Source organism: Pestalotiopsis fici, assembly GCF_000516985.1.
Source record: "Pestalotiopsis fici W106-1 unplaced genomic scaffold PFICI_Scf_15, whole genome shotgun sequence".
Classification (NCBI taxonomy): Eukaryota; Fungi; Ascomycota; class Sordariomycetes; order Amphisphaeriales; family Sporocadaceae; genus Pestalotiopsis; species Pestalotiopsis fici.
In genome coordinates, this window is record NW_006917105.1 from 60,220 (window position 1) to 74,336 (window position 14,117).

The following is a 14,117-nucleotide window of genomic DNA, read 5'->3' on the forward strand; positions in this document are numbered from 1 at the left end:
AGCCGGAGACATTTCAACGATTTGTACAGAGTACCTACATGCCATTGCAACGTTGTCGGGTCTCCACAAACCTGCCGACATCACAGGGAACGGTGCTCCGAGGTTGCAGTTCATGATTCCAGCACAATGGCACGCATCGGGGTATCCAGGTGAAGCAACGCTCGACATAGATGGTGGGCTGTTTCGTGCATGGTAATACAGTGGAAAAGCACGTCATTTGGTACAAATTAGGACAGACAGCGTCGGATATCTTTGTTTTTGGAATCAATGCCGTCTTAGCCACATAATGCCAAAGACATTTTCATGTTTCGTTATTTTATATGTATAGGTCAGAGACCTGATTGCCACGGGGATATGCATTTAGCATTGTTGACCGCCATTTATAATACAGCAACCATGGCCTTCCAGGACTACCGTTCAAATCTCGCTTCCTGCGAGTTCGGCAATCTTCTGGCCCATTGAAAACGCTTCCCCCGATACAGAAGCTCCCTCAACTTTGATGTGCCATTCATAGTGAAATGCGAGGTAATCCTCGCCCCATCCATTTTGCTCAATGGGCAATTTCTCGGCAGGCACCGGGGTCGTCAAGGTGACTACCCTTCCAGTCTCTCTGATATCCGATCCATTCGGTAGATATCTTGCTGGTGGGCTCATATTGAGAGACTCGAGAATGGGAGCCGTGTGAGAATAGTGACCTCTTGTGTCCATAGGAAGGGCGATAGTGTACTGCTGTTTATGCATGTGGGTACTAACATCCTGTCCTCGTTTGACGAGCCAGGCCATAGTGCCGTGGACCACGTAACCACCTGCGTCATTATCCCATTCTGCATTTTCGAATTCCTCGGTCGTACATTCCTCTCCTAAATGAAGGTCGTGAGACCAACCTTGGCTGATTCTTGGTTTGCGTGATAATATGGGATTGGCTGGTGCATCAGGGTTTTCTTCAGAGGCACAAATCTCTATTGCCTTGCCCAGGGCTGCACCTCGGCAAATGGCAGACCATCTAGCATCAGTCAGTCAACATTCCTGAACTCGAATTGTTTGATTTATTGTGATATACACTCACGGCTCATCATTGCTGGCCCCTTTGATCACAAAGCTATCTGGATATTTCTCGCATATCGCATTGAAGAGTAGCTGGCAACGTCCGAACCCTCCCACGAGGAATATGTACTGTTATGCATGTTAGCAAAGTCGATATTGTCGGACAGATGGGGCTTCTAGCCGTACCTTTGGGGCAGCGCCGGTAGCGTTGATAACGCCCTCGATCTGCTTGTCTAGAAGAATGTGAATCCTCTCCAACACCTTACGGAAACAAGCTGTAATCTGTTTTTTGTTCAAGTCGATGTTGCGCCCAGCAATTCCGAATGACATCAGCATATTCGAACTAGACAAATTGCGCTTCATGCCATTCTCCCAATCGGTGGAAAAGGCTTTCTCGATGGTTGCTAGCGGTACAGTGTCCCAGAATCCGCGACCGAAATGAACGTTGAACCGGCCCTTGACAAGCTTGAAGAATTCTTCGTCCACGAACACGGCACCGCAGAGTGCGCCTGTAGTGTGTCAGTGGAAGTAGTTATATGAGTGATGAAGTTATATGCAGCCAAAAAGATACGCACCGTCTCCCTCGACGCATTCCTTAAGCTCATTTGTTTCCGAATTCACAAGTGTATAAGAAATCACGTCCTAGCTGAAGGTTAACCACAGGGTAGACATGTAGTACTTGGCAAGAGAGATAATTACCACTGTACCGCCTGTGTTTATTTGTTAGCATTGAAGCCCCCATCACAGCCTGAGAGCATAACATACCACCACAATCGCACACGAGAATTGTGTCTCCAGTGTCTGCTTCCTTTCTACGCCAGTCCCCGGAACGTAAGATTGCATGGGCAGCTGCTTCAGGTTCTGATGTCATGGAGAAGGAGACGTCGCCACGTCTTGTGGGTTTCAAGATTCCTGCACGTTCTGCAGCAGTTTGCATTTTTTGGCGAGCATAGCCCTTCCAAATAGCCGGAACGGTGAGAATGATGTGGAAAACACAGTCATCTACGATGGCGGGGATCTCATACTCCTTGATCTTGGTCATTGCGTGACGCCAAAGCTCTCTCACTTTGTGATAAACCGTTAGTGAATACAGTTTCTGAAGCAGTGATGATTATGGATATCAGACTGGACCACTCACAGTAGTCCGCCACAACATCGATAGCCTCCTTTCCCAAGTCTTGAATTAGTTCGCGTGCGGTGCTGAGGTGCGCGGATTGGTTATGCTGCAGGTAGTGCGGTAGGTCTTGTTGCTCAAGGAGAAGCAACTTGACCCATTGAATTGGTTGTAACTCGCCAGACGCAAGGTTACCCCACTGAATCGTTCCATCGTTCTTATACCCAACTTTTGTTGGGACTTGAGGCCTTTCACCTTCGTAAGGGAAAATAGCTGGCCAATCGCAGATCACTTTGATGTTGCCCGAGTCTGGCTGGTCGCGACCAAGCCAGTAGGCAACACCAGAGAATGTGGTACCGAAGTCGATCGCAACGACCAGCTTGCGAGGCTTCTTCGTCGTCATGATTTTGACGACTCGTGACGAGTCTTGAGACAAGGACAGAAATATGGGAATCGGAGGAAAGACAGAGGCAGAGACCTGGAATGGAGCGGCGAAATATGTGTGAAAGTTGTACTCGGCCAGGAGATTTGCACTTGGGTATTGTATAGATAGGTAAGAACAAGATGAGAAATGATGGTGAAGGCGTGGCTGCTGCCAGGATCTGTGATGCTGCAGAAAAGTCCCGTGAGTCCAGGCAGATCCTGTGGGAAATGGTGCAGGGAAATGGAGATTTTGGACAGCGCGACTACAGAAAGATGTACGGTTGACAAAATTTTATCCGAATTATTGGGATTGTTAGGATTATTGTGCGAGAATTGCAGGAAATATTTGCGTGTGGCTGTCCGATTGTTCAAGGTTGAAAACAGGTAGATTGTGGAGGGCAGATGCCTACCTATTTGGCCTCGACGTTTGTAACGCAAAACGGCCTGCTAGATTCCCTAGTTTTCCAAACGGGTGATTCTAAAGGAAGTTCTTGTAAAGGATATCTGTGCACGCTATTGATGGGTAGAATCTTGACATGCTTCATTTGGCGCCGGGGTTCTTTCCAACAATCAGGTGATTGTGCTGGCAGGTCAAAGCTCGAATCTTCAATTCTCACAATCAAATATCATTCAAACCGCATACCAGCTAGACCATTCTTTTTCAATCACCGCTCTTGCCTCAATCTGCCAGTCAATCATCTCAGCTATTTTTATCACGGAACGGTGGCTTTGAACCCGGGCCACGACACCTTCTATACACACACACATCACCCAACAGCAGCTTCAGGAACGCGATCAATACAAGCAAGCCGCATCCATCCCCCGAAACAATTGCATCCGCACAACCTCATCATGGATCTTCCCGAGGACCTTGCTCCTTCTTCCCTCCATCCTTCTGGGGAGAACAAGAGAGCCAATGACTTCGATGCTATCGACCACCCTGTACAGCATCGCGACAAGATACAAAAGACCACCACCGATGCTGAGATATTGCTAGGCACACGCGATGGCACAGTTGTAGGTCATTTTGAAATTTTACAAGTTTCGATATTTGCTGACATGCTGGTGCAATCTTAGGACCTACTAGGCAATCGCGAACACTCTAGCAGTCACGATACCAAGTCAACAGAAAATATGCTTCTAGATCAGGACCAGGCCGCTGAGGCGCATGGAGCAAAAGGTCCTGCTGTGGATAAGGCCAGACGAGTGTTGGATTCCATGCAAGATGGCCACGAAGCAGAACACCGGGAGCTCAAAGATTGCGAAAAGCAGCTAGAGTCTAGACTTCATTCGTGTTCAGAACAACCCCAATCGTTTGAGACTGATCCAGCCGTTGCTCCTCCTCAATCACTTGGAGTATCAACTGAGGATTTTAACACTCTCAAGGCCTCTCTACAAGAAAAAGACGGAGAATTACTGGCAGTGAAGCAAGAAAGAGACGAGCTCAAAGAAGCCCTACATGAAACAAAGACTGGAATCCAGGAACGTGTCGATGCCGCGGCTCTCGAGGCCTATGAAAAGGCAGAGTCAAAGCTGTATGCCACCAATTCTAGCATCACGATGGAACAAATCCTGGGAGAATTTGAAGGGCTGGTTTACGAGATCGACAATCTAATCGACAATCAGTTCAGAGGACATCCATACAGAAAGCCACGCACCAACCAACACAAACAACTGTTCGGAAAGTTGGCAGTCGATTACGAAGTTCGCCTAGGAGATGAGGAACTCAAGCTACTGATTCTAAAAAGCGCAATCTGGCATGAAATGATACGCAGATTCCTACTGAGTCCTACATCGGCTGATCAAGGTCATATGGGCAAGGCACTGCTTTTGCTCCAGAGGGATATACTGGGGACACCTTGCACGTCATTCATGATGGAAGGAGAAAGTACTTCTTTCGAGAGACAGCGTACGTGCCAAATTCACATGATGCGAAACAACCGCTAACATGCGCTCACCAGGGCTAGAACTCAAGCTCAAGGATGGCTCTCAAAACCAGTGGAAGCAGTTTCAATCTGTTCGAGCTCATATCGGACAATATCTCCCAGCTCATATCGAACAACATCACCAAGCTGTGCCTCCCGAATCTGATGATGAAATTACAGTTCAGCATCTGTGGGAGATGGCTGAGCTCTTCATTCTATACTCGAGGACAGACAAAAAAGAAGAGCTGCAAAACTCATTCCGCGGTGTTGTAAAACAGACCCGGTCGCTTGCGCGCGCCCTTGCCAAATGCAATGACCTATACGTCGTCTGCATGCCTACAGTACACATAATCAAGAAAACCCCAGAAGGAATAACCAAGGAGAATCTCGTATCTGAATTCATCAAGACGGACTGTGATTCACCAAATTCGGAAGAATGGGTATTTGAGACACGATATTATGGTCTCACGATGTGCGGAGACTATATGGAGGTGGTTCAACGAGGTAAACATAAGAGGACGGGCAACATCACACAGTCAATCTCTCCTGCACTGATCAGATACATGCCAAAGATGGAGCAGGGAGATGTTGTCGTAAAGGCCAAAGTGTGTCTTTGAAAGTGGCAATGTCAAGCCTAATGGTTTGGTGGAGCAAAAATGTTTCCAAATTTCTAGAGACTCCAAGGGATAGCCAAGCAACCAGGAGTAGAGGCTTCAAATAAGTTATAGTCTAGAAAGTCGGTCCAATACCAACACCTGGGATTCATGGCGAACTGTGTTGCGGCATACTGCAAAATGAAGCCCCGTATGCACGCGGATGGAACACCTAGGTGTATAATAATGGCATTTGTTCTCATGCTGATCATGGCCACTTACAGTGAAAACTATATGCATCGCATACACTTCATGGGTTTGATCACAAGTCTCATGTATGTACAAAGTAAAAGGAAATATGAATAGAGGAGAGAGAAAGGTGATACTGAGATTGATTTCACACGTCAAGATTGAGACCGTACAGTATTGACTTCCGCCAAGCTTTAGAAGCAGCTCCGAGCCGCTTCTCCACTCGCGGGGATACCAACCGATCAGATCTAACCACACAGACGTTTCGGCCAATCAGGTAAGGATATTTCAAATAGACTTGCAAGTCGTCATCGACTTCGTCATAGAACCTTCTCTCCAGACAAAATAGCATGCAGCCACCAGCTTGTGTTTTGCTTTAGATCTGGCATATCATGAAGTATTGACATGTGTAGTGGATAGTCATTGGTGCAGCGGCTCCATCTTTGGGTGGCTCAAAGCAAGAGCACCAGTTGGTGATGATGCCATGAGTCTTCGTTTGGTTTCCTACCTAGACATTGGATACTTAATGAAGAAAGTTTCCCAGACAATTGATTTCATAATTTCAGCACACTTTTATTTGTTGAAATTTGAAATTACATCTGATGGAAACTATTCAAAAGATTGTGTCCGCCCCAATCAATACCATTCAAACAACCCTCAGCATGGCGCCTTCGGCAGATACATCTTTTGCTGCTCATTCGTCTGCGCAATTCGCATCTTACGAAAAAGACCGACAGCTGACTTCTCAAGATACCATTTACGCCACAAGGTGAGAAGCTGCTCTTGTCCAAATTTTACCCTGCATGTGAACTGATTTGGCTCAGCAATGGCGTCCCTATGCCTCATCCCTACGAAACTCAACGAGTCGGCGAAAATGGGCCTCTATTGCTTCAAGACTTTCATTTGATTGACCTACTGTCCCATTTTGACCGTGAGCGAATTCCTGAGCGAGTCGTGCATGCCAAGGGTAGTGGTGCTCATGGCTTCTTCGAATGTACCAACCCCATTCCCGAACTCACACAAGCCGACATCTTTTCCACCAAAGGCAAAAAGTGCCCAGTCACTGCTCGATTCTCGACCGTGGGTGGAGAGTCCGGTTCCCATGACTGCGCTCGAGACCCACGAGGTTTCTCTGTCAAGTTCAGGACAGAGGATGGGAATTGGGATATGGTTGCCAACAACACGCCAGTCTTCTTCCTGCGGGATCCTGCCAAATTCCCCCATTTTATTCATGTAAGTCCTCAAATTATGGGTTCACTTTTATTTTCTGCTTGTGTCCGGAAGAGATTATTGGCAGGGCCGATTTCCCGAGCTCACCTATGCCAAGAAACAGACACTTGCAGTTGAATCAATTACTAGAGATTCTTCAATGTCTGGAATAAATCGAAAGGCTAACACATTTCACCTGACTAGACACAAAAACGCGATCCTGCGACTCATCTGACTCATGCGGACGATTCTACGATGTTCTGGGATTATTTGTCGCAAAACCCTGAATCAATTCACCAGGTCATGATTCTCATGGGGGATCGCGGTATTCCGGATGGCTACAGGTTCATGCACGGATATTCTGGCCACACGCTCAAGTTTGTCAACAAGCAAGGTGATTGGGTGTACACACAGGTGCATTTCAAGTCACAGCAGGGTACCAAGTTTATTACTCAGGAGGACTCTGCCAACTATTCCCCAGACTACTCCCAAAAGGACTTGTTCGAAGCGATTGAGCGTGGAGAATACCCAAAATGGGACGTCTCGATCCAGACGATGACTTCAAAGCAATCTGAGGAAGTCTGGAGGGATCAAGGCATCAATGTCTTCGATTTGACCCATGTATGGCCGCAAGGCCAATTCCCATTGACAAAGGTTGGAGAATTCACGCTCAATGAGAATGCCAGAAACTACTTTGCCGAGGTCGAGCAAGTGGCTTTCAACCCTTCGCATATGATACCTGGTATCGAGCCCTCAGCAGACCCCGTCCTGCAGTCGCGGCTCTTCTCATACGCAGATACTCATCGTCACAGGCTTGGTGTCAACTACCAACAGTTACCTGTCAATGCGCCACGCACTGCTTACAAGTTTGGCAACTTCCAGCGGGATGGTCAAATGGCCTTCTTCAACCAAGGTTCCCGGCCAAACTACCTGAGTTCCATTGAACCAATCAAGTTCAAGGCTCGCACTGTGGATTTGGACAAGACCCATGGACAATTTGTTGGTGATGCCGTTACTTTCTTGTCGGAGATTCAACCAGCAGATTTCAATGCGCCTCGAGCCTTGTGGCAGCGTGTGTTTGACGAATCCGCCCGCGAACGGTTCATCAATAATGTCTCGGGAAAAATGGAGCTTTGCAAGGATAAGGAGATCCTTAAGCGACAAATTGCAATCTTTCGCGAAGTTGATGACGATATTGCCAAGAGACTTGAGAAGGCCACGGGCATAAAAGGCTATGACGGTATTTCAAGCTTGTCTTTCAATGGCACCCATAATGGTATGACTAAGGACTCAAAATTGATGACTGCCAACGGCATCACCTTGGCCAAGGGTACCAATCTTGGTCACAACAACGGCGCGCCTTGCGGTAATGGCACACATCTGCACAGCAACGGTGTCAATGGTGCCAATGGTATCCGTGTATAAGTTTTGTTGTAGTCGTAGTAACGATGAATTACGAGAAATACTCTAGGCAGCACATAATAATGGATCTATATATAATGGAAGCTATCACATTGACATAATGTGTGTACAAGATTGACATTGACTGGTGGCAGCTTTTGCCAATAATGCACTATTTTTTTCTATCTAACTTTCTTTCTGCTTTTCTTTTCTTCTTTTTTCTTTGGTTCTGTCCAGATGCCACGATAAGATGATTATGAACCCGTCATCACTGACCCTGACCCCAACCATACATGTCGACGCACATCAATTGCTTGCCTAAGACGTAGAAGTTCGAACTCGTCAAGGCGCACGCAGAGAGTATATAGAGCAGCGTGACGCAGTATAGGATTTCCATACATCGGGTAATTAACAAACATGTGCCTGCCCTGCGCCTTGTCCAAATCGAGCATTTTCAACTTCAGGTTCACCGACAACATTTGCACTCTTCCTTATATTTAGTGGACTTTGACATTCTCCTTCAACAATGGTATCTGGGGAGGATGTTGCCGCAGATGCTCGTGAAGAGGCACGGTTAACTTCTGGCTGGTCTTGCTCGGTCTCGCTATCGCTGGAATCGTTTGTCGGAGCAAACTTCGAGCGACGTCGAATACGTGCGCCAAACTTAAAGAAAGCAAATGGTATGACAGAAAGTAATGTGGCGACTCCGCCTATGAGAGATCCGCCGCCTCCAATTCCAAGTGCATCAAACATGTATGTCGTGAAGAGCGGGGCGGCCGCACCGCAAGCAGACCTCGCCACAGTATTTGCAGCTATAGCCGATGCTGCATACATGAGATATGTATCGACAAGGTAGTTGAGAAAGCCGACGAATATAAGCATCAATGAAGTAGCCAGAAACACCCCAGCAAGTGTCGGTACAATCCAATGAATGGAGCTTTGGTAGTCAGCAAAGATCCAATTGCTTTTATTTGCACAAACTTACTTGAACTCTGCAGTCCAGGCAAACCAAAACATTGTCACTGCAAAACCGACGCCTCCAATCATTGCCAGGGGTAGTCGGTCTTCAGGTGTGAGTTCTTGTCCATTGGCAACCTTTCTAGCCTTATATTTTGAGTCAATCATCACGACACCAGCGCCAATGCATGCGCCAATAGCTAGTCGTCTCAGCTTTATACACGAGAAGAATTACATTGGAGAGTCCTTACCTGTACCAATCAAGGGGAGCTCGCCGACACCAGCGTTCCAGCCTCGTCGCTCCTGGAAAACAATGGGATATATGGAAAACAGCATGTAAAGAAGCGTGTAAACAATGGACATGTATACAGCCACTAAGAATGAGATTGGATCGAATAGAATGATCCACGGCCGCGTCAACGCGATTTTATACGAGTCGAAAAGAGTGCGGTCGGAATCCTCTACTGGTGCTCGGATATCCTCGTAGTCCGGTATTTTAGCTCTTCTGATGCGCCTTGCTCTATTGCGGAGGATAGCTGGCCCAAAGGTCTCGGGAATAGTGAACATGATGAGAGCGGTTCCACCTCCCAACCATAGGAGAACATAAAAACTCCATCTCCAATCCTTGGTAAGCTGCAAAAAGCCTGCCACCTGGAGTGGTATGTCAATCAGCCATTTCTCTGGATGACTATATTGTGTGTACTCACGACGGGTCCCAAGGCTGGGCCAACCCAAACCATACACGAAAATGCAGCCATAGCATTTCCACGCTCGACCGGACCCCAGAGATCAGCTAGGACACCTGGCGCATTACTAAGAGGTGCACTGACAAAGGTGCCTGTCATGAAGCGCCCAACCAAGAGACTGGCAAAGTTCGGTGCAAAAGCACACAAGAAATTGAATGCAATGTACGCAATAAATGTAGAATAGAAGACCCAACGGCGACCATAAAACTGCAAGTTCTCTTAGCGAGCTAAACCGCCAATGGTCCAATCCCGAACACTCACTTCAGATAAGGGCGCAAAAACCAAGGGTCCAGCACAATACCCAAGAAGAAAAAGTGTTATAGTGAGACCAGCAGCTTCTTCAGAGACACCAAACTCTTTGGCGATACTCTTTAGCGATTTTAATCAGAACTGGCACCGTGAAATGTGGGAGAAAGATAAGTAGAAGCAAACTCACCGGGAAACACCCTGACGGCGAGGAAGAGGCAAATGTAGCGTTTACGACGAGCAGGACAGATGCAAAAGTCACGTACCAGCGTCGAGTCGTTGACCAGTTGTGAGGATTCTCGATATCATCTGGTGAGAAGTCTACTTGGCCATTTTCGTTGACATGTGGCTTTTCACTGCTTTCAAGATCGCTCGTTCGATACGGCTTGGCAGTTGGCCGAGAAAGTAAGCGTGTGAGGCTCGGCATTATGGCTCCGCCTGTGAAGAAGCCCAGTGTCTTGGACAGCCTCAGCAACAAAAGGCGACCTATTGGTATATAATAAACATTCGTTAGAAAAATTTAACTTTTGCTATATCCATTGGTGTGTTTCGGCTCGCGAATGTCTCGCGATTAAACACGAATTCCGCTGCCCATTTCAAATCGTCTACATGACGTCAATTCTTAATGCCGTTAACTCCTTTCGTGATCGCCACCATTCTCTGGACTCGTGTGAACGGGCGCATCTTCTTAGTTCTGGATCAGTGCTAGCTATTATCCAATTAGTAAACACTTTAGCTGTATACCTGCCTGTCTGGATGCCTAAAATGCGTATGCCATTCGAGCATCACCATCAACCACCACCACAAAGACTTCTCCCGATCTAGCCACACCGTTGCTTAGACTATTCACGGGCCGCCATTTCCGCATCAGCACTGCCATCGCGATTTGGCATTCTGATCTCCAACAGAAGTGGGCGCGTACGTTTTTTCTAAAAAGACCAGCCCCAAAATATGCATGATGTCAATTGTTCTTGATGTTTTGCCTAGTCAGTGTTCTGTCCTTAGGCTGTGCATATGAAATATGACTCGAGGGAGTTTGGACCCCGCTTGATGAATCGTAGATCGCGGCAGGTAACCTGGTGTAATAGCAGCTGAGGCGGCTACCTCAGAATCGAGGCATTTTCTGATTTATAAGCAAGATAGATCTTCAACTGCTGTTCTTCTTGTGGCAGACTATCCAAAGGGGATGGCCACGCTGGATTCGAGGATTCGGTTACCGATACGACTTGTCCATTTGGTATATCTCTAGCATATTCTGGTCCTGTGCGTGGAACTTAGGTTCGTCGAGGCCGTCATGATAGAAATGCACAGGTTTGTCTTTTCTTTCTTTCTTTCTTTCTCTCTCTCTCTTTTACAAGCGTTTCTCCCCATTGTCCCCACTCCCACGACTCTGTTCTATCGGATAGCTACCACTCCCAGTAGCAGGCGGGTTGGATTGATCGGCATGCCAACCCATGATGGCAGAGTGATCGCTCGCAGTCTCCCTGATTTCCTCAATCTCCTCAGGAATAGTAAGGTTGAGGATCATGCAAACTATTGCTGTTACGGCGAATCCTGTCTCCATGATAAGTACGATGGCGTCAAGGAAGCCTTGCAGCGCGTGGTTGTCGCCGCTGTAGGTGAAGACACTGGAAAAGTAGTTGGACACGAGAGTTGCGCCATAACCGATCGCCAGACCCGCTGTAAGTACAAATCGGTTTCGACGGTTGAAAGGAACGCCCTTTGTAATGATGGCAATTCCAGACACAGCAACTAAAACAAGTAGTGATTAGAAAAGAAGCCCGGACAACATCGAATAATACTTGGAGCAAATAGAAAAAAAAGAATCAGTCACAACTTACCAGCACAGAACAAAAACGTAGTCATGCCACCCAATACTGCTGATGGGATCGCAACCAATGCGGCAGCAAACTTGGCAAATATGCCCATCAGAATCAGGAAGAAGCTATAGAACAGTCAGTCAAGCATCAACATCAACAAAGTGACTATACTTACCAACAGCAGTATCCAGCTGTGCGGTTTGCACAACGTGTCAGAGCAATGACACCATTGTTTTGGGCGAATGTGGTCATTGGCGTCATGGTCATGAGTGCAGCAAGAATTCCATTCAGACCATCCGCGAGCACGCCACCTTGAATGCGCGACTCGTAGATCTCACCCTGGACCTCGAGGCGAGAGACATCGCATGTCGCCGTAACATCACCAATGGCTTCGCAGGCACAAATTATAAAAACGGTCAACATGGGCAGGACCAGAGGCCCGTAAACACTGAGCTTGAACGTATTCACCCAAATGAAGGACGCCACGGGTGCTGAGTCGATGCCACTGCGGTCAAAGTAGCCACAGGCTGCGGCAATGATACAACCCACAAGTAAACCAATGATGACACTAGTAGACTTCATGATTGGGGAGCCGAATCGTTCGCAAAGGATGATAGTTAGGAATACAGAGAAACCGAGTCCTGCATATGAAGTGAGTGGGAGGATTCAAAAGCACGACAGCAGGTAACTGCTTACCCAGGAATTCAGCTGATCCCCACGGGAGGGCGTGAGGTGCCGCAATGTTTGGGCATAAAGCAAAGTACGCAGTAGGATCTGTAGCAGCACAGCCGCCACTACCACCCGCCCAATTTTGGAAGCCACTCTCAATCAAGCTGATACCAATGAGCTTTGCGTGAATTAGTCAAGTGCGTGTGAAGAAGATGTGTGTAGGTATGCTTGGGCACTTACCATGACCGTTGGCCCAGTGACAATAGCTACGTCCATGTTCATTAGTCGGCGCGCATAATCCAAAATGTTCTTTTAGGAAACGTACGAGGAAAGATCTTGAGAATGATCTTGGGCGGAGCAAAAGCGATCAAGATTTCAAGCAAAGCGCAAACGGCGGCGGTACCGAGAAGAGCACCATAACCTAGAATAATCAATACACGGAAGATACCACACAGGTGCTCAGGAATAAAGACCTACCATCTGGACACGGGAGCAGCGTCCCATCCTCTGCCGTTGGACAATACCCATTGGCATACATTTGCGCAAATGCGCCTTCTGCTACAGGAATGATTGAGAAACTAACTCCCACCACAGAGATGACGCCTGTGCCAATGTAGTATCTACAATTATCTATAGCATTAGACAGATGTATCATATCTGAGTTGAAGCGTACCACGCTTTCATTGAAAACTTACGGAGTCTTGTATATATGAAATCTAGTAATTTGGATGAGCGACAGTATTCCTGAGACGATAAGAGCTGTGGATACGAGGTATTGTTGGTTCTCAGTTGTCAAGTTGACTCCTGCAGAGCCTGCTAGAATGATCGGTGGCGTTATAATGCCAGCAAGCATGGCCAGGGCATGCTGAAGTCCAAGCAGCAAAGCCAGGAAGACTGGCATTCGGTCATTCAGTCCAAAGAAGGGAGCGGCTTGCAGCGACCGCTTCATGAAGGGGAGATTCGGCTTAAACAGGAATACATAATCGTAGTCGCCGAGTAGTCCCTCCTTGGTCAAAAAAGTCCGCTTCAGCCTGGCCAGTGGCGATCGCGAAGTTCGAACATGTTGCCCTGGCAAGGCAGCGGCTGGCCCTTGATCCTCATCCATGATGGCGACTCGCTGTTGTTAAGAAACAATATGACAAAAAGGACAAAAGAGCTCGAAAAAAAGGTAAGCACTGTCAGTAGAACGAAAGTCATTCTATTTATCTATAAGCTGATAGCCCTTCACGAATGAAATTAGAGTTTGGCGGTTCTTGGCCACCCCCGGGGGGAGGATCATCGTCTCCACACTTGTATTACTCGATGGAATTGAGTACTATCTACCACCATGTCCTCGACTTTCTTGCAACACCAGTGCGGGTCCTATAGGCAAGCTGCCGAACATTTCCGGTTGTGTGCATGTACTCCTTCATTGATCGATCCCAGAAAATGGACTGACTTTTCCTGCCGTGAGTACCTCCATCACTGCATTTTCAAAGACAAACATCTGGCAAATCTAGGCAGCAGATGATTCGACCAACTGATAGACCACGGCGGAGATGGCCGGCAGTAAAGTGTGAATCCAGCCCAGCGGCCGCTGATGTGTTGGGTGTCTAATACAGTGATTACCTGGATTATTCGCGTAGGTCAAGTCATTGATGCCACGGAATAAATACTATTACACTAAAGTACAGCCTGACGGGTACCGTGTAATCGACGGTGCCGATTACCTACGGGTATTA

General features: G+C 47.4%; 5 protein-coding genes across 5 annotated transcripts; 2 read left to right on the top strand and 3 right to left on the bottom strand.

Annotated features, from left to right (window-relative positions):
* Positions 1 to 417: 417 nt before the first annotated feature.
* On the bottom strand, positions 418 to 2,561 carry PFICI_15076 (uncharacterized protein; the record flags this gene model as incomplete). The annotated part of the gene is made up of 7 exons (XM_007843657.1): positions 418 to 1,003; positions 1,067 to 1,173; positions 1,231 to 1,553; positions 1,620 to 1,686; positions 1,744 to 1,754; positions 1,810 to 2,109; positions 2,183 to 2,561. 7 exons carry the CDS (start codon positions 2,559 to 2,561, stop codon positions 418 to 420), a joined length of 1,773 nt encoding a protein of 590 aa, XP_007841848.1.
* An 872-nt stretch (positions 2,562 to 3,433) lies between these two features.
* On the top strand, positions 3,434 to 5,123 carry PFICI_15077 (uncharacterized protein; the record flags this gene model as incomplete). The annotated part of the gene is made up of 3 exons (XM_007843658.1): positions 3,434 to 3,598; positions 3,659 to 4,490; positions 4,543 to 5,123. 3 exons carry the CDS (start codon positions 3,434 to 3,436, stop codon positions 5,121 to 5,123), a joined length of 1,578 nt encoding a protein of 525 aa, XP_007841849.1.
* Positions 5,124 to 6,010: 887 nt separating this feature from the next.
* On the top strand, positions 6,011 to 7,982 carry PFICI_15078 (uncharacterized protein; the record flags this gene model as incomplete). The annotated part of the gene is made up of 3 exons (XM_007843659.1): positions 6,011 to 6,117; positions 6,173 to 6,581; positions 6,762 to 7,982. The coding sequence occupies 3 exons, from the start codon at positions 6,011 to 6,013 to the stop codon at positions 7,980 to 7,982; spliced, it is 1,737 nt and encodes a 578-aa protein (XP_007841850.1).
* A 384-nt stretch (positions 7,983 to 8,366) lies between these two features.
* On the bottom strand, positions 8,367 to 10,334 carry PFICI_15079 (uncharacterized protein; the record flags this gene model as incomplete). Its single annotated transcript, XM_007843660.1, has 6 exons — positions 8,367 to 8,895; positions 8,944 to 9,115; positions 9,167 to 9,566; positions 9,623 to 9,868; positions 9,923 to 10,030; positions 10,098 to 10,334. 6 exons carry the CDS (start codon positions 10,332 to 10,334, stop codon positions 8,367 to 8,369), a joined length of 1,692 nt encoding a protein of 563 aa, XP_007841851.1.
* Positions 10,335 to 11,258: 924 nt separating this feature from the next.
* Positions 11,259 to 13,501, bottom strand: PFICI_15080 (Uric acid-xanthine permease; the record flags this gene model as incomplete). The annotated part of the gene is made up of 8 exons (XM_007843661.1): positions 11,259 to 11,659; positions 11,749 to 11,852; positions 11,903 to 12,368; positions 12,424 to 12,574; positions 12,637 to 12,662; positions 12,722 to 12,817; positions 12,874 to 13,016; positions 13,092 to 13,501. The coding sequence occupies 8 exons, from the start codon at positions 13,499 to 13,501 to the stop codon at positions 11,259 to 11,261; spliced, it is 1,797 nt and encodes a 598-aa protein (XP_007841852.1).
* Between the last annotated feature and the right edge of the window lie 616 nt (positions 13,502 to 14,117).